Below are 25,682 nucleotides of genomic sequence, written 5' to 3'. Positions count from 1 at the left end.
GACAGTAACACTTTGGAGCTTCCAGTCTAGTGGATCATAAATATTCAAACAAATTTTTCAAAGTTCCAACTTGCAATAAGTGCTATTCTTAGATGATTGTGAAAGAGAATTAGAGGAGAGGGAGAGGAAAGACCATTCAATGTATAGTGGTCACAGACTCTGAGAAAGTCACATTTAAGCTGAGACCTAAAGGACAAGAAAAAGCCAGCCATGCAAAGAGCCAGCAGAAGACTTCCATTTCTCTGAAAAAGCACAGGCAAAGGCCTCGAGGTGAGGAAGTAGACAGAAGACTAGGTGAGGGGAACTTGGCATGAGATGAGGGTGGAGCAGGAGGTAGGGTCAGATCACGCAGGGCTGGGAGAGCCCTGGGAAGGAATTTAGAATTTTTTTCTAAGTACGAAAAGAAGCAACTAACAGCTTTTAAGCCAGGGGGTGACTTGCTACAATAAAAGTATATCTATATTTGCTGTGTGGAAAATGAGTTGTAGTAGAGCAAGAATGGACCCAGGGAAGCCAGTTGGAAGGCAACTGGCTGAGGCAAAAGGTAACAGTGACTTGAACGAGGGCAGTGGTAGTAGAATAGAAAGGAACATGTGTGGGAGACGTTTAGGAGGTAGATTCCACTGGATGTTCTAATAGATTGGATATAGGAAATGAGGACAGGTGAGATTTCTAACCAGGGTCCCGAAATAAAATCCAGCAGTCTTCCCTTGTCTAGGGCTCATCAAACCTGAGCAGACCTGTCCCCATTCAGCACTCTATTGGAATTTGCACCTTTGGAACTGAGTCACAGCTAAACTGGTCTCCACAGGGTTAGACATGGGAACCTCCTGGGGTGGGCCCCTCATTCCACATTAGGTAGCACCCTGGATTTAGAGACAGGTAGGCAGAGCAGTGGAGGAGAGAGCTGGCTACCATAGAATGTGGGGAACAGCCTCCGTCATTTCTGATGCCTTAAAAAATGGAACATGAACCACACGTGGGTTAAAAAACAAACCAAAATAAAAATAGGGAAAAGCACCTTCCTGTGTGCAACTTTCAAATGGGGGAGGGCAGTGTGTATACAGATAGGGAGAGTATACATACAAATGATAAAGCAGGGACTTCCCTGATGGCACAGTTGTTAAGAATCCACCTGCCAATGCAGGGGAAACAGGTTCGAGCCCTGGTCCGGGAAGATCCCACATGCCGCGGAGCAACTAAGCCCATGCGCCACAACTACTGAGCCTGTGCGCCACAACTACTGAAGCCCGCATGCCTAGATCCAGTGCTCCTCAACAAGAGAAGCCACCACAATGAAAAGCACGCACACCGCAATGAAGAGTAGTCCCCGCTTGCTGCAACTAGAGAAAGCCTGCATGCAGCAACGAAGACCCAACGCAGACAAAAATAAATAAATTTAATTAATTAATTAATTAAAAAATGATAAAGCAAACAGGGCAAGGGGCATATGAAAGGGTATATGGGTGTTCTTAGTACTATTCTTGCAAATTTTCTGTATTTGAAATTATTTCCAAATAAAAAGTTTTTTTTAAAAAGCGTGCAGTCATAGTTTTTGGTCCATGATGCCCCTGATGGGTAACTACACAGCCATAGTGACAAGAGAGGCAGGTAGGAATTCCTGGCTCCTACGGATTCTGACTGAAGACAAGAATCAGAAAAGTTGCGAAGCTTTGCCTCACAACCAGAGGCAAATGGAGGCAGCAGCAGGGGCCAGCGAATGCCTGAGGAAACTTAACCAGATGAGCCGCAACTCAGCGCCCATCAGCACAAGACTCCAGTGCCCAGGTAGAACCAAGGCAGCAAGAACCCAGAGGGCAGTACAAGACCAAAAGCCCCTCTCCTCCATCACCAGGAGAGCACGGAAAGGAAAAATGTGTGAGAAAGGAAAAATGTCTGGAGTAAAATATGCCAAAATGTTAACAGGCATGAACTAACAGGTGATTTTCATCTTTATACTTTTGTTATATGCATTTTGACAAAGGAAATGTGTATTACTTTTATAATCGGGTAAAATTAAATCAATCAATAGAGATGTTTTCCTTAGAAGGAAATCTAATCAGAGAACAAGGCAGAATGCCATACCCTATTCCATCACAAGCCTTAACTAGTGACAAAAGAACCCCTTGCCATCCTCTACATGTCAGCCATGGAGCAATGCTGCGGTAGGAGAAACACCTTACTGATGGATTTTTATTAGATATGTTAAAAGCAGTTGCATCACATTTGTCTATCTCCCTCAAGTACAACCCAAAGTTTGCAATTTTCTTTGCAGTGATTCTTTGAACTTGCTACCCTGGCTTTGCACACAGCATACATCTGAGATCTGTTACTGCCAGACATTGCTTAACTTTTTAAAAATACATTTTTATATCTAAAAGTTATTCCAAAATCTTGAATGGCTCTCAGTTAGGCGTGTATAACCCCTAACTGACAGATAGATGTAGGCTGCTTCATCTTACTTTTTCTCTCTTTCTCTTAATTTTTCTCTTTACCTGATCTTTCACTCTCTTTAACCCTTCCTCTTCTGCCTCTTTTCTTATTTTCCTCCCCAAAGTTAGATTTTCATGCAACAATCTTTCTATTTTATACATATGGACTGATAGTGGGCCTATGGAAAAGGAGGAGCCCCAGGAATGAAGCCAAGGGGACCAGGGTCTTAGGGATCATAATGTAATATAGGAATCCTGTCCCCAAATTCAAAGACACTGCCTCCCAACTCATACACACACACACACACACACACACACACACACACACATCATATGACTTATTTGCAAATGTCTACATTTTACATGAGCCAGTATTCTCCTTTCAAACTTAAAAATTAAGTTAAGAACAAGCAATTCTTTTTGGAAGCAAATAACTTGCATTCCTCTTACTCGTCTTGAACCTGGTTGAGTTGATGACGAGTTGCATTCAAATCAGCATCTAATTGTTGTATGTCCCGATCCCGAGCGCCAGACTCTTTAGGTCCGTCCTTATCAAACGTGTCCTGGAATGGTACACAAATCAAAACAGAGTCTGAATACATGAAACCGCATGGGCAGATTGCAAAAACATTACCCTGGACAAAAGAAGTCAAGTACAAAAGAGCACGTAATGTATAGTTCCATCTTCATGAATTTCCCATGCAGGCAAAATTAGTGGAGAGTGATAAAAATCAGAAGAGTGGTTGCCCTGAGGGTGGAAGGAGGGGACTGGGAAGTGGCACAAGGGAATGCTCTGAAGTGATGGAAATGTTTTATATCTCCATAGTGGTGTGACTTACAAGAATATATCCATTTGTCAAAATTCACCAACCTATGGTTTTCACTACAGGTAAATGATACCTCAGATTTTTTAAAAAGACAGTGAAATATCATCCTACATCTTTATACCCAAAATAACATCCACAGGGGGTAAAAATCTAAGAGGCGTATGAAAATCCCCACATAAAAAAAATTTGTTTAATAACAACTGATGTCTCCAGAGCCCTTACTACATGTAAGTTGTTTCGCAGGTTTATCACGTTTAACTCTCACAGTGACCCTGTTAGGTCAGCAAAAGCATTGTTTCCATATAACAGATGAGGAAACTGAGACCTAACAGGTTGGACAACCTACCCAGGACCATAGAAGATACACTAGGATTCTGTCCAGTGACCTCTAAGCAGGAATCCTTTGGCCACTACCTCATAAGGCCCTCTTGCTTAGAACGGCCTGCTCTAAATGGTTCAGTTTTTGAAAGGAATTTATGTAAATCCATATAAACATTTAAAATCAAGGTTACAAATGTTTTGCCTATCCAGACATAGTGATACCAGCGCCTTAAGCAAAGTATGCATTTCTCTTTCTAGTCTGGTCCTCAACTGTTAAAACACTGCCACTGTCGCATGGAAACCACCAACATCAATCACAAATAATGACACTCATGATCAGTCTACCAGAATTGAGTTTTCTTCTTATCTTGGAAGTTTCCAATTAGTTTTATTTCACTCTTTCAGAATACTGAGCTTTCCCCCATCTAATGATCTCTTTCTCTTCTGACCCCGCCCGGTGGTACCCTGTCTGGGTGGCTAACTTGTTGTTTAAAAGTTACTATTTAGTGCCTAGTGTGGGCCCAGCAGTGTCCCAGATGCAGATCATCACCAGGACCTTTTCACAGCTGAGGAAGCAGGGGCTTATTGAATTGCCTGAAGCCATACCACCAGTAAGTAGGCAAGGCTGAGATTTTAATGCCGATCTGTCTTAGGAGAAAGCTTAATCCATTATGCCACGTATATTGTATACAGAAACTCACCTTTTCGACCCGTGTCTCAATTCACTAACTAGAGTTGAGCCCCTCACTAGGTAAAAACCATATCTTACATATGTTTGAGTCCCCAGAGCCTGATCAGGTGCTGAACACCTAGGAGGATCCTTTAGCATCCCTACCTGTAGAGAGGACACCTTGCTGTCGACAGGTTTTCCTAGGGAAGCAGCAGTAAAGGAGGCCTCCAGCCAAGGCAAAAGACGCGATTTGATTGTTTCCACACCATCATAATGTCCTCCTAGAAGAATCCACAAATCAGGTCAGTGAGAGAAATCCAACCACACCAACCCAGTCAGAGAGCACAGAGAAGGGACAAAGAAAAGAAAGCAAAGACGGGAGAACCGGAGGGGGATGCATGGGCCATTCTCACCTTCTTGGGCTGCTGTAGTGAAGATCCCAAAGAGTTGTCTCTGCACTTCGGCGACTTGTTCAATGAGTTCGAGGCAATGATTTAGATTTTGATCACATGAGTTCGTCTGCAACGCCAGAACAGTAGACATCAGTGCAATTTCCTTATTCTGGGACCCACAGCAGGTGGACAAGCACTTCACTTTACACAAGGGCCAGTGGCTCTGGTATGCTCCCAGGGCAGAGACTGATGTGTGCTCACAAAACACACTTCCCTCTCCTCCTGGGCACCCACTAGACTGCTTTCCCCAGCTTCCCTAGCGGTCGGTGCAGCCATGCAAACCAGTTCCTATTAGGATGGGAAGTAATGTGATTGTCCTGAATGATCATCTTCTTCCTGTCTCCCCCCATCTACTAGCCAAATGCAGAGGACCCAGCAGAGGACCCCAAGGGCATAAGGGATGGTGGAGCCACAGGATTTAGAAGGTTGCTAACTGAAAACTTGAATTGAACTGTCACATCACTGAGAAAGTTTTTTGGTGGGCATTAAGCCACTGAAACCTGGGGGTTGTTTTTATAGCAATAACCCTGACTCCCTACTCAATGGAACCCTGCAAAAACTTCTTTTAAAAGTAAATAGTCCTTTTGTAACACAATATAAATCACTGCCTCCTAATTTACCCACTTTACTGGTTCTTATCTTCTACCTAAGTTCAATACGTGCATAAAGGGCACTACTTGCTAACAATAAGAAGGTATTGCTGGTTTGAGGATACAATGGAGAATAAGACCAAAAAGATGGCCCAGGCCATATGGCGAGCCAGACAAGTGGGGGAGAAAGGAGAGTAGACAGTTACCCTGCAGTGGAATAAAGTCTTACTATAGGGATGAGCGCAAGGTCTATTCAAGAGCCCATTGTCTTAGAAAGTCAGGGAAGGCTTCCAAGACAAAGTGAAATCTAGATGAGAAGAAATTAGGCAGACTTGGGGAAAGTCTGTCCCCAGAAAGAAGAAGCCAAGAGGTAGACCTCTCAGCTCTTTTTCTGCTTTTCTCATCTCCTTGGTGACCTTTCACCAATTCCTCGTTAGCCAAACCTCTAACTGATTCTAACTCCAAAGAAATGAACACAACTACAGGCAACAAATTGTGTGGGTGTAAAAATGCATACATTTATGTGTGACCTCAAGCCATAATAAGGCACTAGCAGGGGGTACCTTCTGGGCACTACGAATCCCGAGACAGGAAGTGGGAGCTAGAAACTGGAATGAAGAGGAAAGTTTCAGATGACCTCTAGTTAAAGTTTACAAGTAAAATGCAGATCTGTGTCAACAAGGGAAATGGTTCAGACAGGCAGTAAGCTCTTGTGGACAGAGGATATGCCTGGCCTGTTCACTGTTGCATTCCCAGCCCTGCATTCTGTTGTCTCTATATATTCAAACTCAATGTGTATTGGGTTGATGAATGAAAATGAGACAATTCACTCACTTTGGCTTTATTACATCCCCCCTAAGTGCCAGGCACTGTTAATGCTTTACATACGTAAACTCAGTTAACCCCACTATAGTACTCTAGGAGATTAGGAGGGCCTTTGTCATCATCCCCATTTTCAAATGAGAAAACTGAGACCCAGAGAGGTTAAATAACATGGCCAAGGTTACTTTAGTAAAATGCCAGAACTGAGACCTGGTTTCAGAGCCCATGCTCTTAACTACTAAACTATAGTGACTTCTGGATCATGATCCGTGCCGGGAGGAGGAAGAGAAGGACTCGATGATGTGACAAAGTGTGAATGAGGAGGGCACTCAGGGAGGCCTCTCTGAGGACGAGACACTGGAGCTAAGTTCCGGTTGCAGAGCAGCAGAGAAAGAGCAGGCCGGGCTGTGGGAATAGCAAGGGTAAAGGCCCAACGGCAGGAAGAAGTCTGGCAAACTTGAACCAGAAGTAGGTACATGTGGCAGAGGACAGGTGGTCAGAGAGGTTGGCAGGACAGATCCTGGAGGACCCAGGAGGCCTGTTAAGCAGTCCAGATGGAATGGACTCGTTGTAACTGAGAGGCAGCTGCTGGTTTACCTTCCATGCCTGGTTAACGGCACCTGGGGACTAGCTCTGTTGTAGCATTGATTTCTGTTGTGGCCATTTCTTCTTCTGTCTCATCTTTCTATCCCCTTCTCCTGCCAAGACTAAGTTTTTTTGTTTGGGTTTGGTTTGGGTTGGGGTTCTTTTGTTTGTTTTTTGTTTGGTCGCGCCGCACGGTTTGGGAGATCTTAGTTCCCCGACCAGGGATCGAACCTGGGCCCCCTGTAGTGGAAGTGCAGAATCCTAACCACTGGACCGCCAGGGAATTCCCTGGTTTGGTTTTGACTATGAGTTTTTTTAAAGACTTTGTCTTTCTCATGTTTGTATCAATCATCACTAGTATCCATAGCAAATCGAAAGGCCCAAAATATTTGATGAATGAGTGAGCAAGTGAGTGACTTAGCATAATATTGACATGATCAGAACATATGGAACCCACAGCCTGAACAGCTCTCTCCATTCCTTCCTCATTGAATCAGCAGCTCCTTGTCCTTGCTGTTATTGACATGATCAGAACATATGAAACCCACAGCCTGAACAGCTCTCTCCATTCCTTCCTCGTTGAATCAGCAGCTCCTTGTCCTTGCTGTTTTATTCCTGCACTTACCACAGTGAACTTCACTTCCCCACTTACAGCCATTTGCCCTCTGGCTAGATCATGCCATGTGCTAAGTGGACAGAGAAGGGGCTTGGGAGTCAAGCAGACCTGAGTATCTCAGCTCTGCTACCTGCCACAGTCCTGTGTGATCCTGCACAGGTTATTTAACCTCTCCGATCCCATTTCCTATCCAGGAAAATGGGATAAAGCCTTGCAGAGTGTTAGGAGAATTAAATCAAAATAATGCACGTTCCGGACTTTAAAGGCAAAAGATGTTCAACAGTTGGTACCTGCGAGGCACTACACGGAACTGAATGGAGCAATGAACTGAGTAATAGGGCAGACCATGGTTCAGATCCAGTTCTCCACTTATTAGCTTTTTCTCTTAGAAAGGACATTTTAAATATGAGCTTCCATTTACTCGTATTTAGAAGGTGGTTGATCTCACCAGCTAACTTAGGTACAAAGTAGAGGAGGTATGTAATAATTAGCATTATTGTAGTATTATTACTATATGTTCCTGTGCTATGCCCAATGCCTGATACAAAGTAGGGGCTCAATGTTTGTCAAATGAGTTTGTACACACGACTGAAATAACAGAAGAGAATATACCACATCAGACAGTTCCTGATCCCAAGACATGTCACAACATGCTGCTGTTTCTAACACAAAGCATTGCACAAGACACTCAACTTGCAATAGAGTCACAGTACTCTACCAAACAATTACTCCCACAAGATAAATAGAGCAAGGATATGAACTAATTATATTGTCTCCTAATTCCAAAGCTCATTCATTCATAAATCACTGAGTTCCTTTAATTTGTAAGCCTTGGGCTGGCAGCTCAGGAAACAAAACTACATTAAAAAATAAAAAGTTGCCTGCTGTCAATGAGCTCACCAGCTGGGGAAGCAGGATGGAGAATGGGAAACACACAGAGGATAAATAATTCCCTTAGCGTTTATTAAATGCTCTAGGAAGACAATGAGCTGTAGAGGGAGCAAAATACACGCTGGTGAGGGGTGAGGGTAAGAGGTTAGGACACTTCAAAACAAAAAACATCAGGTACCAAGGCAAGAAGCAGTAAGGCATACTATACAGGAGAAGGGAATGCAGGGTCCAGCGACCAGGTAATGAAGGACTTTATTTGCCACGTGAAGGGCTTTGAGCTTTATCCCATCACTGAAAAGTTTAATAGGGCAAGTGGAAGATTTGCTTTGATTTTACAAGAATTACTCTGGCAGGAACAGACCAGATAATTTGGATTAGAGAGCGAGTCCTGTGAGACGGTAGTAGCTGTCTGGCTGAGAGATGCTGAGAGCTGCGGCAATGACAAGGGTCCCCTAAGAGTCCTTCCCAGCCCCCAAATTACATCTGTATCAGGCAAGGTCCCACTGAGTCTAGCATTACCTGAGGAGGAAGTCAGGATGTTTGGAAACAGGTAAGAGGTATGAGAGGGAAGATACTGTTTTCAGACAGTTTAAAGGGTTTGAAGGAGCTTCAAATAGAGATGTCTGGTGAGAGTACGTAACCATTACTGAGCACCTACCCTTTGCCAGCCAGGCACTGCACTAAGAGCTTTAAATACATGTTTAAACGTTTCATTTAATCCTCAAAACAACCCTACAAATTGGACACCATCCATCATCTCGAATTCACTAATGAGGAAAACAAAGCTCTTAAGTAATTTGGAAGACATGGTGGTTCAGGTGGAACCTAAACCCATCCTTGCAGCTTCTGGAACTGGAGCCGAGCTCTCTAACATGAGGCTTTACCAAAAGCCGTTGGAAAGTCATCTGGATCTCAGAAAAGAGGTGAGGGTTAGAGGTGCGGCTTTGGGAGCCTCCAGCAGAGGAAGAATGGAAGCCACGTGCACAGAGGGGAGAGTGGGGAGGGGGCTGAGGGCGGGGCAGAGGGCAATTTGACTGTTTCAGAAGTGGGCTGAGGAAGAGGGGCCAGTGAATGAAAAACAAAGCCAGAGCAGTAAGAAAGAAGAGGACAGCCAGAAAGAAGGATGAAGAAAGAGGAAGCCAAAGAAGATGGTTTATTCTCTGCTTCACTCATGCATTTATGTTCTCAGCAAATCTTTATGGAGGAGGCTACGGTGTGCTGGGTGCTAGGGACCCAAGATAGTCTCGTGTCCCCAAGGAATTTATAGTCTCAGATAAACATGTAAATGAATGCAAAATCGAGTACTGCGTGCTATAATAAAGGTAGGTCCAGAATTCAGAGGTGAGGCTCAAAGGAGAAAGTGGTAAGAAGCCAGGAAGATTCAGGAAAGCCTTCACCCGAGGAGCCTTGTGGGCTCCCACTCTTAAAAATTCTAATTGCCCTAGTGTGGGATCTGGGCATTAGAAAGCTTAAAAAGCTTTCTAGATGATTTGTAGGTGTAACCAAGACCACAGCATTAATGGGGAGTGACATTGATTTAGTGAGTCTCACCCAGCTCCCCCTAAAAAAATTAATGAAAAAGAAAACAGAGTATATCACAGTTACTAAAGATAAGAATTATTTATGAAACTTTACTTCAGTTATATAAGGGTGTATGTGTGCTCTGTCGTGATGTAAAATGCATTCATTTCTATGGGTAAGTTTTAAAAACACTGTCCCAGGGCATAGGGCTTTGCCTGCATTGAGAATCACTGGTATGGGGAATGAGGAGCCCCCCAAAACGATCCCCTGTACAGCTGTATAAAAATTGGACTGGAGAGGGGCATGGGGCAAGGCAGGAAATCAATAGGAATATGCCATGTTGCAGGTGTGGAACTTAAACAAGTAAACTTCAAACTTATTCTAGTTGCTTCATGAAAATAGGAAAGCTAGAGGTAAGAGAAAGGAGTAGAACATTCCGGAATATAACCACCAGCATTATTAACATTTTTTTTAAAAAGTTTTCTTTTGAAGCTACAAACCCCTGTGCAACAGAGATGGGCTACTAGCCTCCTTTTGTAACCGTGACGGCTATAAAAATACTATGAGTTGTTAGGGACAGAATTCTGTGCACAGCAAGCAGCTGCTATGCCAGTGCGTCTTCTCCCCGCGGCTGTAGGCATTATTGCTATAAAGTTCACTTGAGATCTGCCTTAAACATATCCTAGAAGTTGGTTTTCCCACATATATAAGAAATGGTTGGAGTTTGAATAAGAGCGATAGCAGCTAAAGGGGAAAGGGAGGAGATATTTGAGACCTTTAAAAGGTGGAATCCTCAGGGCTTGATGAACCCATTGGCGAGGTGTGATGGGGAGGGAGGGCGCCCGGGTTTCTGAGTTGGGCCACAGGGGAGATTGTGATGCCATTGCCTAACCAGAGGCCACAAGTGGAGAACCGGCAAGACTGGAGGGAGGGTAACTAGTCCCGTTTGGTTCATGTTGGGTCAGAGGATGTGGACATCCATGTAGAGCTGTCTGGAAGGCAGGTGGCTGGCCACTCAGGTCAGGAGCTCTGGAGAAAAGCCCAAGCTAGAGATAAATCTGGGAGTCGCCAGCATCTGGGAAGGAGCTAAAGCCATAAAATTGGATAAGATGTGTCAATTGCTGCAGAGAAATCAAGGAGATAAGGACTGTGGAAAAAAAAAAGATTGGATGTGACTGACCATCAGGTGGCTTTTAGTGACCATCGTGAGAGCAGTTATGACGGAATGATGCAGGGGCAGTGGTGCTTGGTGTTGTTCCAGATTATTCCAGGTTGAGGAACAAATGGGAGTTAAACAGCAGAGGCAATGAAGACAGATTATTCTTTTAAGAAGTTTCGTAGTGTGGGGAAGGAGAGCAAGAGGACAGGGGCTTTGTTCCCATCCCTTCAGTGTCACCACTCTCTTGCCCAAACCAAAGGTCCTAACCCACTGAGCCTAAGTGTTGCCTAATTGCCAAGGTCCTTCATAAACTGCCTCCCCACCACTTACACAGCCTTATTCCTCCAGCGACCCTCTCCAATCCAGCCACCATCCTGCTTTGCCATTGTACATGTGACGTGTGCACCAGCTTGACCACCATTCCTTTGATCCCTTTCACTTCCTTTACTTCTGAGCAATCTTGACCTTATTAACATTTCTTCTCATGAGAGCCTGATCATCCCAGCCTCTATCAATGGTTCTCTCATACCCACTATTCTATTCCTAACTCGAATCACCTCCACAACATGAAAAAGAGAGAAGATGTTTCACCCCAAAATAATAAAATTTACCACTAAATATGTTTAATCAACTTGCCAACTTCAGTTTGAAAAGCTATTCAAATCTATCAATTTTAGTACAAAACACAGTTATTTCCACTTTGAGAAATTTTAATCTCGTATACACAAAATATGCTTCATCTATATTAGATAAGAATTAAATTGTGCCAAAGGGTTCATCACAATATTCCTTTAAACTATGAATGCTACCACAACATTAAATGATTTGCCTGACATTTTAATTTTTAAAATACTTTTCTTTTTTTAAAAAAAAAAAAACAAACCTCATTTTACATACAACAAGGATACCATCTCCAAACCTGCCAATTAGGGAATATGTAGATGAGCAAGGGAAAGAGATGATCAGTAGGAAGTAGGTGGAGTCTAGTCTGAGGGGCGGCATTTCGCAGGTCCTTGCGGCTGGCCCTGGAAAGTCACACATGGAAAGCAAAGCCCTAATTTTTACCTTCTTTCCCTGTTCCCCGCCCCCGCTGTTCAGGGTATTTATTCTTGGGGGAGTGGGCAGGGGAAGGATGGCAGGAAACAGACATCCTTCAAGTGGAGTGTCCTTATACCGTCCCTCCTTCTGTAGGAGATAAGAGAATGGACTTGACAAGCAAAAGACCTAGATTCAAATCCAAGTTCCACCCTTTCTAGCGGAGTGACCTTGGGCAAGCAAGCTGCCCTCCTGGGGTTTGGTTTTCTCATCTGTAAAATGTAGAAAATAAAGCCTGATATTTCATAGGTTCTTACAAAGTTTAAAGGCAATAATGCATGAAGAGTGCTTTGAAGGCTTTCAAGGGCTCTTTAAATGCTGGTTATAGGGGATGAAGAGGTACAAACTACTATGTATAAAATAAATAAGCTACAAGGATATATTGTACAGCACAGGGAATATAGCCAATATTTTATAATTATAATGGAGTATAACCTCTAAAAATTGTGAATCACTATGTTGTACACCTGAAACTTATATAATATTGTACATCAATTATACCTCAAAAAAAATTTTTTAATGTAGTACGCTACAAAGTAAAAACAAAAATCCTGGTTATAACAGGCTATAACCTCTTCTCTAGGGAAGTACAGTCCCATATGTGGGCAGTCTTTCAAGCAGCCCTATTCCAAAATCAACCATCTGTTCTACATCATGGCTGACCTTGCCGGCCACACACCACTGCCTCCACAAAAAAGTTTTTAAACTGAAGTCCTGAATTTTAGATATAAGAAAAAGTAGGCTTATGTACACCCCAACGGTTTAGGAAAAGCTTCTGTTTAGACTTCTCCATGGGATTTTATTATCTTGACCCATAGTTAATATTCCTACTGGACTTTTTTCATTACTTCTTCTCCTTAAACATTAAACAACGGTGATGTTTACATTAACCAGTTTGCCCAAGATGAAAATAAGAAAAGTCAAATGAAAAAGTTGATAGCCTCTTTGTTAAAAAGAAAATAATCTTCCTTAATCACTTGTCAATTATTTTTGTAGCCATGGACTCATCATTAGTAACTATGGCAGAAGGGGTAGCACCAATTAAATATTCCACGTGCTTTTCCACATTTCTCAGGCTCCCTTACAATTAGATGGGAGCCACATAACTAATTCTGCCCACAGGACAATGAGTGCAGGGGACGTGTATAATGTACGAGCAGTGCAAGTTCTCCACTCCGTCTCTTACCCTGCAGAACCTTCGAGGTCCCGTAATGAGTGGTTGCTCCACCTGACGGAAGGCACCTGAATCTGAGCCAGTGACCAATGAGAGAGCTGCCATCAGGCTTTGCATGAATGGGAAATAAATCTCATTTTGTTGAGACACTAAGGTTTGACATTTATTCATTACTGGTTAGTAAAAAGATAAAGGTCCTGAAAGGAAGAAAAATGTTCTCTATAAATTTACTAATTAGAATGAATCCTCAAGAATGTAGAAGGGGAGGGGTAAAGGAGGGCAGGGAATCTGGTTGAAGACACCATAGCAACGACAACAACCTTGTGTACCAAGAAGCAGGCATACTTTGGCATAAAGGCAGCCTCTATTTCAACCACAAAGATTATTCTAAAACAAGCAGAGGAGACACCTCTTTAAGAGCTCTTTTTTTATGTTCTGATATTTAATATACTGTTTTCACTTGTTAGTACAGATTTCTATAGCACAAGAGGAGAGTAATGCAAGAGGAAGCATAATCAGCCCTCCCTACTATCCCCACTTATATATCAAATAATCAGAAGTGTCCAGAGTGTAGTGTCCTGGTGTCTATTATTTTACTTAAGAAATGTAATCGTGTCCTATCTTAGGGATGGGGTTATCAGTGGTATTAAGCTCTTACCATTTCTCCATAGAGTACATTTTTAAAAGTAATAAATCTCAGAGAATCTGACCAAAGTTAACTTCTTGGTCCACAGGACTCTGAGTCTAAACAAAAGCATTTCAGAGGGAGGCGAGTTTCAGCCCAGAGTTGATCTTCTCCCGGTACTGCTAACATTATAAGGAGGTTAATCTCTCTTCTCATCTTGACATCTCTAGGGAGTAATTAGGTAATCAGAATCCATTTCTGCATGGGTGGTTATTTGACCCTTTGAAAGAATTAACCAATAAAACCATACAGATGTTGCTTGATAAATCAGAGGCATTTGGAGCCGCACACTCTTACATAAACCTTAAAGACCATCTTCAGAGTCTTTGACCTTGTTTACTAAATGTGCCAGAGTAGTTTACAAGGAGCTGATTTATATAATCTCTTGCCTAAAGTCTTGCTAAGCCCCGACCGTTCTCCCTAGGGTTTCCAATTTTCTCATAATAGAACAGCTAGAGCAACCTTTCCTGAACACAATACAAACATGACTCCTCCCTGCGTAATGCTTTTAGTTTCTCCCCATTGCCCTCATGATAAAGTCCAAACTCCTTAACACACTACCCAAGGCCCCCCATCCTCTGGCCCCCAACACCCCGCCTCCTCGGCCTCACGTCGGCTCCCTGCCTGGAAGTATTCACGGTCACCCTAGATATGCTAGCTTTTTCATGCTCCCTGCTTCTTGCACATGCTGTTTCCCCTATCCTTCAACCTCTTCTCCGGTTGCATCATTAAGATGCAGCTGACATTTCTATTCCCAGCACCTAGAACAGACACACACATCGTAAACTCTGAAAAAAAAAAATTTTTTTTGAATGAATAAATGTACACTGCAAGAAGTGTGCAGTGTACATTTATATAGAGTGTCTGACCCAAACCCTTTACACATACCAGAAGCTAAGTAACCATTTGTTTTTTGGGTTTTGTTTGTTTTTTTTTTTCTGACCACACCGTGCTGCATGTGGGATCTTAGTTCCCTGACCAGGGATCTAACCCATGCCCCCTGCATTGGAAGTGCAGAGTCTTAACCACTGGACCTGCCAGGGAAGTCCCAGTAACCATTTGTTGAATGAATTATTAAATGCTTAATAATTGGCTGAGTTCGCGGTTAAACAAGAAGGAATGCTCTATAACCACAAAGGAGGAAAACCAACTCTGCGAGTTATGTGTTTACCCCAACCTGTCCCTCATCCTCCAGTGGAATCCAAGTTTTAAAGGCCAAGTAATGCAATAATTCAGCATCTCTTTAATAGCTAAAAGAAAATGAGGTGGTGATGCTTGCTGTTATTTTTAGGATTTGTTTCTCACTGGGGCGGTTGAAAAATATTTCTTCTTGAAGTTTTTTAAGATAAATATAACTTTAAAAAAAAAATCAAGGGCTTCCCTGGTGGCGCAGTGGTTGAGAGTCTGCCTGCTAATGCAGGGGACACGGGTTCGAGCCCTGGTCTGGGAAGATCCCACGTGCCACGGAGCAACTAGGCCCGTGAGCCACAACTACTGAGCCTGCGCGTCTGGAGCCTGTGCTCCGCAACAAAAGAGGCCACGATAGTGAGAGGCCCGCGCACCGCGATGAAGAGTGGCCCCCACTTGCCACAACTGGAGAAAGCCCTCGCACAGAAACGAAGACCCAACACAGCCAAAAATAAATAAATAAATAAATTTTTAAAAAAAATATCTAAATGTTGAAAACATCAAGATTTGTCAAAAAAAAAAAAAAAATCAAGCAAGAAGCAGTTTTGCCTAAGGCCCAGAAGATTGGTAGATGTTTTAATATAAAAAACAAGTAAAATACAAAGGCTTTGGGGCAGAAAATTACATTTTTAAAGAACTTACTGTTTCGGCCAACATATCAAGGAAACAGGCTGTGCATGAGATGGTGGATGCCCGGATGAAGGCAGAGGGGATGGGAATGGATGAAATATCAATGGATGAAATATCAATGGATGAAAACCTTTCCAGGCAGAGGGGAACAGTGAGTGCAAAATGCCCTGAAGCTGGAGCATGGCTGGTGTGTTCTAGAACAGCTCTGTCCAATACAGTCGCCACTGGCCATATGTGACTATTTAAATTTAATTAGACTTCAGTGAAGTTAAAAATTCAGTTCCTCAGTTTGCACTTGCCAGATTTCAAGTGCCCAATGGCCACCATATTGGACAGTGCAGATATAGGTATAGATATGGATATAGATATAGATACAGAACATGTCTGTCATCATGGAAAGTTCTGTTGGACAGCTTTGCTCTAAGGCTGCAAGTATTGCTGGAGTGGTTGAGCAAGGGAGAGGGTAAGAGATGATGTCACAGAATTTAAAGGACCACAGTTGTATAGGAGCTTGATGGCCATTGTAGGAACTCTTTTTCTGAGACAGGAAGTTTGGAGAGTTTTGCCAGAGGAGTAACTTGATCTGACTTGACATTTAGAAGAATCACTTTGGGTTATTTTTTTAATGATCCAAATAAAAGATGACCAAAGGTGGACAAGGGTTGCAGCAGCAGGGGTGGTGGAAAGTGATCCGGTTCTGCACGAATTTACAACTGGTACCCACAGATTCTGCTGGTGAGGAGAAAGCGGAGTATGTCATGGTAAAGACTATTATGTGAGGAAAGAAGTTGGTGTTTGGGGCATGGGAGAGGCTAGGGTCAGTCTTAGACTGATTTGACTTTGAGATGACAATAGCACAACTGAAAATGTCCAATGTACAATTGGAGAAGAGAGAGCTCAGATGAGAATAGGACCTGAATATAGATGTGAGATGATCAGCATAGGAGTAAGAGATGAAGCAGGAACAGAGGTAGAAGAGAAGATTTCTGAAGTCTGGCCCTTGAAGAACAGTTACAAGAGGGGAGTGGGTGAGGCAAGGAGACAAATTATTAGAGCCTTAGAAGAATAGGGGTGTCGAGAGTCAAATGTGACAGAAACGCCAAAGAGTTGAAGAGAAATGATGTTGCCCATGGAATGGCCACAAAATTTGGAAAGCCATTGATCTCTTAGAGTGCAGTCTCTACTATTCTTGTGTGTGTGTGTGTGTGTTAGGGGGCGGGGTGGGACAGGTGAAGAATCTAGATTAAAATGGTTTCAGTGAGAACAGAGGAATGGGACGCACCAGTGTCAGTGAGAAGGGAAAGTGCAATAAACTTTGGCATTTCTCAGTACTTACAGGTATTTTCAAAGCAACCATTTAGTTCGGTCCAGCCACTACCAGTATCATTTGTGTTAAATGTTGTCTAGTGACAAACTGAATACACTTTTTAATATTCCGAGTTAATTTAGACCACAAGCAAGAAAAACATTTTTTTTTGTAAGAGGGAGTTTTAAGAAGGGTGAATACAGGTATAGGATTTGTTATTCTCAACCTTCTGAGACTACGTAACAAGTAGCCACTTTTAAAGGTAGGTGGTGAGGGGAATCCAAGTCTTTGTGCTAGAGGTGAATTTTAGTTTTCTTGCAATCTTGGTGGAGAAGGAATAATCAGTGCTGGTTCTTTAAATGTGCGCGAAGGGGGTAAACACTAGGAAGGAAGGCTAAGGAGAAAGCTGTAGCTATGCTTTGAGCTCCCCTCCTCCCAGGAGCCCTGGTTAGAGGGTGGATAGGAAAGCCCAGGGACTCATGACAGCAACCAGTTGCATTTTTCCTGGTAGAATTTCAGAAACAAGCTGATCTAGACTCAAAAATTTGAGATCTAAAAAGGAACTTTACCTATCATCTAATTCCAGTCTCCCATTTAGCAGGGGAGGTACTGAGACCCAGAGGTTAAATAAGTTGCCCCAAATGATTCAGCTAGTTCTATGCAGAGCCAGACCTAGAAGCTAGGGGGACTGATTCCATGTCCCCAGCTCTTTCTGCCTCCCTGTTCTACTTGCTGTGTGAAAATAGGACTCCCCTTTTCAAGACAGACCAACTGAAGCAAAATTCAGCACTGGAGTTCTACTCTCTGGGTGGTGGAGATTAACTGGAGCTGGAGTCGGGGTGGGGATTAAGGAGATTTGAAGAACCCTTCTGGGTTTGATGAGAGAATATGGGCTTACAAATGCCTTGGCAACAGGCCTTCTGAAATCTGCCCTGGTGTTGAAACTGTGCCTTACTTGCCATGCTGACCAGCACACAAGTGAAACCCGCAACGTTAACAACTGCCCGTTTCACTGATTTCTGGGTACTAACTCCTGGGTGTATTTTTATAAAAATCCTTTCTGATACAACCACAAGTTATCCCCAGAGTGGGAGACTGGAGGAAAGGCAAGAGGAGGGACGTAGTAAAAAAAAAAAAAAAAAAAAAATTCGAGTCGGGGGTATGATGATAGACTGCTGGCGGAGGGCATAGGAGGGAGAGTGGCAGGCTTGACCAGACCCTGGCGGCTCGCAGGGTTTTCGCGTTGCTAGGGCCGCCAGCGTCCTTGGCTACCGCCGGGTAAAATGCGCGCTCTCTTCCCAGACTCCGAATCCCTTGCTCCGCGGGCTGCGCCACCCAAGCGCCGCCTAGCGCCGCACGGAGAAAGGGGAACCTGCACTTTCCTTCCTTGCCGGCGATGCGGGTCCGACGCTGGGCCCCAGTTAGGAATCACAACCGCGGGACTTGGCAAAGCGGCCACCCGGAGACCAGTCCTAAGAAGCCCCCGCCGAGGGTTGTGCGAAGAACTAGAGGGAGGGGCGAGCCCCGGGGGTCTCCCACCCTGACTCACGTTGTACTCCCTCAGCCAGGACTCTAGCTGGTCCTGCATCGATCTTAAAGATTCGTTGGAGACCAGTTTCCTCAGGTTATCCGCCATTGCCCGCTTTTCCGCTCGGCCCCGCCCTGGGAGACGGGCTCGTGGACCGCGGGGCGATGTGGCGGGAAAAGTGCTATCTTCCGGAGGGGCTCAGAGCGCGGCTGGTGTTTCCATCCTCCCTCTCCGGTCGGACGGGGCAGGGTTCGGGAAGCCCGGGATGGGCGCGGGGGGGGGGGGTGCCCTGGGCCACAGCCGCCGCACCTCATCCGCCGCCCCACGCGGTCTCCAGGCTCCGCTGCGGCTGCCCGGAGCCCCGGCCAGAAACACCCGGGTGATTGTGAAACAAACCTTGACGTGAGCGCGCGGCTGCTAGGTACGCGCGCCGCCCAACCCCAGCCGCGCCCTCCGCCCGCCTGCAGCCCAGGCGCCCTCCCTCCGACCCCGCGCGATGCCGCCGTTCCTCCCGCTGCTGAAGCTCTTCCTCCTGCCGCTGGTGGTGCTGCTGGTGGTCGAAAGCGAGGGTGCCCAAAGCCAGTGAGGCTCCGGGTTGGGCCAGGGGCTGGAAGACGCTAAGACTACGGATGGCGGCTGCCCTACCCCCTGGTGGGCTGAGACGCGCCCGCAGTGTAGGATGGGGGGCAGCTGGAGGCCTCTTGTCTAGAAAAGCAAAGGTCGTTTCTCCCTAGACGTCTTTGGTTAGGCTCTGAAGAAAGCACCTGTTTGGGTCCTTCCTTTATTCTTTCATTTCTCAAGGCTTTAATTCTTCATTTGTTAACACCTAGGGTTTGGTGGGTGCCCAGCTAAATAGATGTTAGCTCCAGGATGTTCACAAATTAATCAGGTTTAAACAAGATTTGGTCTATTTTTAGAATCATTAACACTCTAAAGCTTCATTTAATTATGAATTCTCTAATTGAGACTTTGTTCAAGTTCAGAGCCGGTTTGGTGCTATTTCAAAAGGGTGTATTAAGCCACAGTGATAGTTTGAACCACTTAAGAAATGAAACCATTTCAACCATCATTAAGCACTTTAGAACCCTTATTTTCTATGCCATCAAATGACGTGCAGATTGCAAATCATCCTTATCTATTCATTAAAACAGTGCGGGTGGAGCAGGGCCTCAGCCAGCTAGTTTAATTCAGTTCCTTTTTTTCAGGTATATGAGAATACATGAACATTGCACATGTCCACCTACCTTAAAATGCAGAATTTTTGCCACCCCCTTATTTTTCTCTTAATTACAATGGTTTTAATGTCCTCTAATAAAAATGAAAGGCTCATTTCTGGAGCCTATGTTCTTACTATCTTCTATAGACCACAAAATAAGAACTATAAAAGTTCTCATCACAAGAAAAAAAAACAAACTTGTAACTATGTGTGGTGATGGATGTTAATTAGATTTATTGTGGTGATCATTTCACAGAATATACAAATATTGAATCATTGTACATAATGTATTATTTTGATTATATCTCTACAAAAAGAGAAAAACTAAGGAATATAAAAAGAACACACATTTTATCATGGTGCAATAACAATTACTAAACTACAAAAAAACACTATTCATTAGAGACTTTCTTCCTTTAAAAAATTATAAAGAAGGAGGAAGGGAATGGGGAAGAATCTCATAGATTTCTTAACTTAGGGCCAATAACTGTACATTTTAATAGGCAATTGGAATCTTTGAACAGTCGGATTTACTTATTAATAAAAACCAAGTTGGAATATTTGCTTATATCAGATTGTGTTAAATCCTCTTCCTTGCTATGGGCACTTTAATTAACTGCTAATCCTTGTTTATATCATCTTAAAATAGTTCTTACTTCACAGGAATATTAGAGACTAAATAAGATCATTCATGTGAAGTATACTTAGCACAGTGCTTGGCATATATTATAGCAAGTGCTTCCTAAATGCTATGATCACTCTTAAGACGAATGTAGATCACAGTATTATATTAAACAGAGACAACTAGGTTGGAAACAATGTAAATCAATGATAGGGTAATGATTGAGCAAATCATTCAATGAAATTTTCACACTAGAAATCTTGTTATTGAAGAATATCTAGTATCTAGGAATTCTTACTACATAATGTTAAGTGAAAAAAGCCAGACACTAAATTATATATATTGTGTTACGTTATACAACATGAAACGAAGGCATGATTATGGATGATTTTAATTTGTTCCTTTATACTTTTCTGATTTTCCAAATTTCTACCATGAACACAAACTGCTTTTATGAAAACTTACTCAGAAACAAAGTTACCCAAAAACTTTACCACCTTCAGAAAAATGTTAGTCAAAATATCAATATTTAAGCCAACTCAAAACAGAATATGCTTTGACCAAATGTTCATATTACTAATTTAATAGACTTATAGAGTCTTAGGATAAAATGGGTCTTTGAAATCACTTTACAATATGCTACCTGATGTTATTTATCTCTACAATACTGGAGTCCCACAGCTAGATTCAAGACCCTTCAGGCCTCCAGTCATTTCCTGCACTTCTTGGTTTCTGTAGAATCCTGGAGCATGGTTGCCCATAGCAGGAACTTGATGCTTACTAACAACGAGCATAGTTCTTAAGGACTCAAAACAAAGGACATGCATACTTATTCATTATTTATTCCCCCAAAACTTCCAAAAGAGGATCTGAGATGGCTTACAGTAAAAGGCTTGTAGAAAATATCATTGTTAGATTTAGAAATTTTTTTAATGGAAAAAATATGCCCCCAACTTAAGCTTATGTACTAAGATCGAGCCTTATTTTACATTTATTTCTGGGCTTTGTAGTAGTCAAGGCAAAAAGGAAAATGGGTGGTATGATTAGTACTATTTGATTTTGAAAGTATACATACTAATTTTTTGAATGAAAACACATTTTTCTGGTACCAGTTCTAAAATATGTTTATTCTTTTCCAAAGAGTATAGAACAACATAGATGAAGCTGTCCTTAATAACCCCCCCTTTTTTTTAGAAAATATAGAAACAATCTTAATTTGATTGTTTCTTGCAGTCACCTTTGATCAATGCCAAGGGGGTAACACTAGAACACATGCCATCAAAGAGAGGGCCAAGCGATTGACACCCCATTTCTTAGCTCTCTGGTGATGTTACTTGATACAAGCATACGTGTAACAATAAGTGGATATCCTCATAAGTGCCCTTAATGATGATCCCCTCCTCAGAGCTTTTTATGGGTGTAGGATGGTAATCAATTTAAGAGAGAGGTAGAGTCTGGAATGCAAACAGTCGATGTTGCTAATTAAAGAAGAATCCATATGCTTCAAACTACAAGTATGCACTCAACAAGTTTGAGATTCTGCTTTAAAAGTCTATTTTATGTGTATATATGAAAGAGAAGATCAGTTAAGTAAAGGTACTATTTGGAGAATCTTTTGATGCTCTAAATTTTGTTCCAATTCTATTATTTTAGGATATTATCAAGTAGGCAATTATTTGGGAAGAAAAGATAAAAATCAAATCTTTCTTTTTGGTAAACTATCAGGTATCATGGAGAAGTTGAAAGAACAATAAACTTGGAACATGGATACTCTTGCTTTATCTCACACTCTGCCAGTTAGTGGCTTCTCACGACTTTACATAAGTCTTTAATCATTCTGAGCCTCATGTTTTTTCCATTCTATATAATGAAAAACATGGGCTAGATGAGCTCTAAGGTCTCTTACAGTTCTCACATTCTTTAATGCTATTTTTCCTTTTTTTTTTTTTTTAACATATTGGTTATGGTTTGGATTGAGCAAATCTTGCCCTTTGTTTCAGTTTTTGGTTCACAGTTCAGTTGAGGTCAAGCCTTGATTCTGAGAGCATTAGCCAATCAGCAAAAGTTGAGCCTCTTTCTTGCATACAGTTTAATCTGCAGACTTTCTGGAATAACTAATATACCTAACCTCCAGGAAGTAAACAAGGGGGTTCACGATAGTTGCACTTTTAATTAATTTAAATCCAGCTCAAACTGACAAAATCTTCCTAACTCCTCCAACCCCACAAAGCTCATTACTCTCTTCTTTATACTTTCTCTCTCTAACTTTAGACATGTTGATATTGTTAAAGTTATCATACTATATTAAACTTATTTGTCTGCATCCTATATAAGCTTGTGAGCTTCTTAAAGAAAAGGGAAAAGGTTTATTTAGCTTAATATCCTCAGCACAGCAAGTGACACTTTCTAAGCCCTCTATAAATGTTCGTTAAACTGAATTGTTAACAGAAAGATACAGAAGTAAAAGAAATAAAAGAGGAAAGAAGGTAGGAAGGAGATGATTGGCTGCTTCATATCTGATGTCATAATCCCATTGAGGTAGAAGAAAAGCAAATTTAATAGCCAGTTGGTTGTTCTTAGAGCATCACAACTCTACCATCCAGCCAGGAGCCATTTGATCCAGAGAAGTGTAAGAGTCAAACATCTGGGTGGAATAGGCTTTCTGAAAGTCCTTAATTGTGTCTGGTTCATATTTTACCTACATCAGTTAGCTGGAGATATTTTTAATTTGGGATTTTAAGAAGCCAACAAAAGACTGACGGAACCCACTCTCAGTATAGTGAGATCTGTGCGTGTTTTTCACGCTTGTATGTAAGAAACCTGTATGCAGGAAGCTACAAGGATATACAGTGGGATCCTCATCATAATTTCCAGTGCTCCCTCACTAGGGACAGTTGCAAACCCTTAGCCAATGTGGCTAAAGGCATAATCTGTTCTGCTCTGGCCAGGATTCTTTTTCAGGCACCCCAGTCCTCTTCTGTGTGTGCCATGCTATTCTTATCCTACAGCTGTCCGTGTCAGAATCTCAGTGCCTTGGGTCAGGGCCTATATTACTATTTGAAGAAAATCTTTTAGCCTTTGCTGACCCAATTGCATGAAGTTTCCTTTAAATTCAATTTGTACTGGTAGTATTGCCAAAGCACTTTGTCTCTACTCGTAGGTAGAAAACACTAATTTGTCCATTCACTCAGCATTCTGTAACCTGAATGCTCTGTGTTCTCATACTATCAACTTCATTTGGATCTTTTTGTTCTCTGCCACACTGGAAAGAAGCTTCCCCCCACTGGACAGAAGCAGGGATGCTGTTTCCTGTGTAATACCAATAAGCATTCCCTACTCAGTGCAACAGTTCAGAATTTTTCTGTAAAATTATTTCATGCCCACTATTGATTCAACTACAAAAATGAGGAAAATTTTAATATATCACAGCTGTATCTCCTTAGCATGTAAATAAACTATTGATACTATAGAACATTTGTAGCAAATACAGATTAGCAGGGGGGGAAAAGTAGATTTGGTGTGATTTTTGAGGGCTACAAGATACCCCTCCTCTCTCAACCCAGGATTCCATCATTTTAGTTAGTTCAAAAAAGAAGGCATCCTTGCCCTCAATCTTTTCAGCTTTGCTCGCTAGACACATGGCAAATACTTGGCTCTGAGAAAATGATCATTGAAGGTATGAGCTTAGGACGCATTAAGCTGATGCAAAGATGCAGTGGGTATAATCTACATTATAAGATACCCTTAAACACCTCAGGAGAGGGACATGGGACAGCATGAGAACAGTCTCTAGGATGAAGGATGTTGAAATAGATCTTTTCAACACATTTGATAAACATTTACTGAATTTCTAGTGTGACGGAAACAACTGCCTTAATCCTAAGGCAAAATTAGACTCAGTCCCTTCTCCCTAGCATCTCACAATCTATTCAGGAGAGAGAGACACAACCATAGTTCATTGTGACAAGTTACAATAGGGTAAATATAAAATTGTATGGAAACACTGACCTTCCTCTACTTCCTCCTCCATCCCCCTGAAGAAAGGAAATTGTAATGCATGTGCACACATCAGCAACACTTAGGTGCTAGTAATATTTTTTACCCAATAGAAAAAAATTAATCCCATAGTCACCCATCAAAGTTACTAAGTACATATGATGTACTTGGTTCCTAATGTGTCCAGGATTTGGGGCAACACAGAAGTAGTAACACATTATCCCTGCATTTTAATGAGCTTACAGTCTACCCAGGAGCACAATCTATGTGCACGAAAAGTAAAATAACACAAGATAATGTGTTACTAAGTATCAAATGGGTGTCATAGCAAATTGGTGCAATACAGTTAAATAGAGAGAGTAAGGGCTTCCCTTGGTGGCGCAGTGGTTAAGAATCTGCCTGCCAATGCAGGGGACACGGGTTTGAGCCCTGGTCTGGGAAGATCCCACATGCCACAGAGAAGCTAAGCCCGTGCATCACAACTACTGAGCCCACGTGCTGCAACTACTGAAGCCCGCGCATAGAGCCTGTGCTTGGCAGCAAGAGAAGCCACCACAATGAGAAGCCCGCTCACCTCTTCTTATAAGGACATCAGTCATTACGTTTACAGCCTACTCTAAATCCAGAGTGATTGCATCTTGAGATCCTTAACTTTACTACATCTGCAAAGACCCTATTCTCAAATAATGTCACATTCGCAGGTACTGGAAATTAGGACTTGGATATATCTTTTGCGGGGGGAACACTATTTAACCCACTATAATGTGAATGAATGGATAACTGTCTCTATGTTCTGACTAGTACTCTAGCCTTGGGGAGCTCTGCTTTGCACTTCTAAATGCTAATAATATGTAACAGGCAAAAGGCAGTGCAGAATTAAAGGTTATGTGATATGGTAGAAAAAGCAAACACTTTAGTCAAGTGGACTTAGGTTCAATCCTGGCTCTTTAGTAGTTGAAAGCTTGGTTAGGTGTTTAACCTCTATGAGCCTTGATTTCTTCATTTGTAAAATGGGAATAACATGACCTATCTCGTAAGACTGCTGGGAGAATTGGACGTAAAATATTATTTCAGAAAAAAAAAAGCTTGAAGATAATGCATTTGGGACTGACCTACATTAAAGTTGTGGTCTTATGAGTGAATTTAAAGACTATACAGTAATTGGCATCAAGGAGAATAGTGAGGTGTCCTTTCACAGAGCTGGAGATCAGCAAGGAGGAATCCAAGAGAAGGTAATTTTTTTCTCAGATAGCCTAAGGGGAATTTGGCATTAGGAAAATCAGGTATCTCACCACCCAAGTGCGAGAGAGGCTGGCAAAATCAAGGCAGGGCTGCTGGTCTTAGAAACTGGGGTAT

The 25,682-nt window shown here is 42.4% G+C and overlaps 1 protein-coding gene across 1 annotated transcript in view; it reads right to left on the bottom strand.

Annotated features, from left to right (window-relative positions):
- Nucleotides 1-18,600, bottom strand: part of SPATA18 (spermatogenesis associated 18) — a 168,704-nt gene extending 150,104 nt beyond the window's left edge. The window contains exons 1-4 of the mRNA XM_061191004.1: nt 18,514-18,600; nt 4,664-4,769; nt 4,416-4,531; nt 2,883-2,995 (exon numbers count right to left, since the gene is read on the bottom strand). Of these exons, the coding sequence (XP_061046987.1) occupies nt 2,883-2,995; nt 4,416-4,531; nt 4,664-4,769; nt 18,514-18,600 (422 nt within the window). The remainder of the gene's footprint in view (nt 1-2,882; nt 2,996-4,415; nt 4,532-4,663; nt 4,770-18,513) is intronic.
- Nucleotides 18,601-25,682: the final 7,082 nt, after the last annotated feature.

This window comes from Eubalaena glacialis, chromosome 5 (genome assembly GCF_028564815.1).
Source record: "Eubalaena glacialis isolate mEubGla1 chromosome 5, mEubGla1.1.hap2.+ XY, whole genome shotgun sequence".
In the NCBI taxonomy this organism is placed as follows: domain Eukaryota; kingdom Metazoa; phylum Chordata; class Mammalia; order Artiodactyla; family Balaenidae; genus Eubalaena; species Eubalaena glacialis.
Note: the sequence above shows the minus strand (reverse complement) of the source record. Positions and strands in the feature narration are given on the sequence as shown.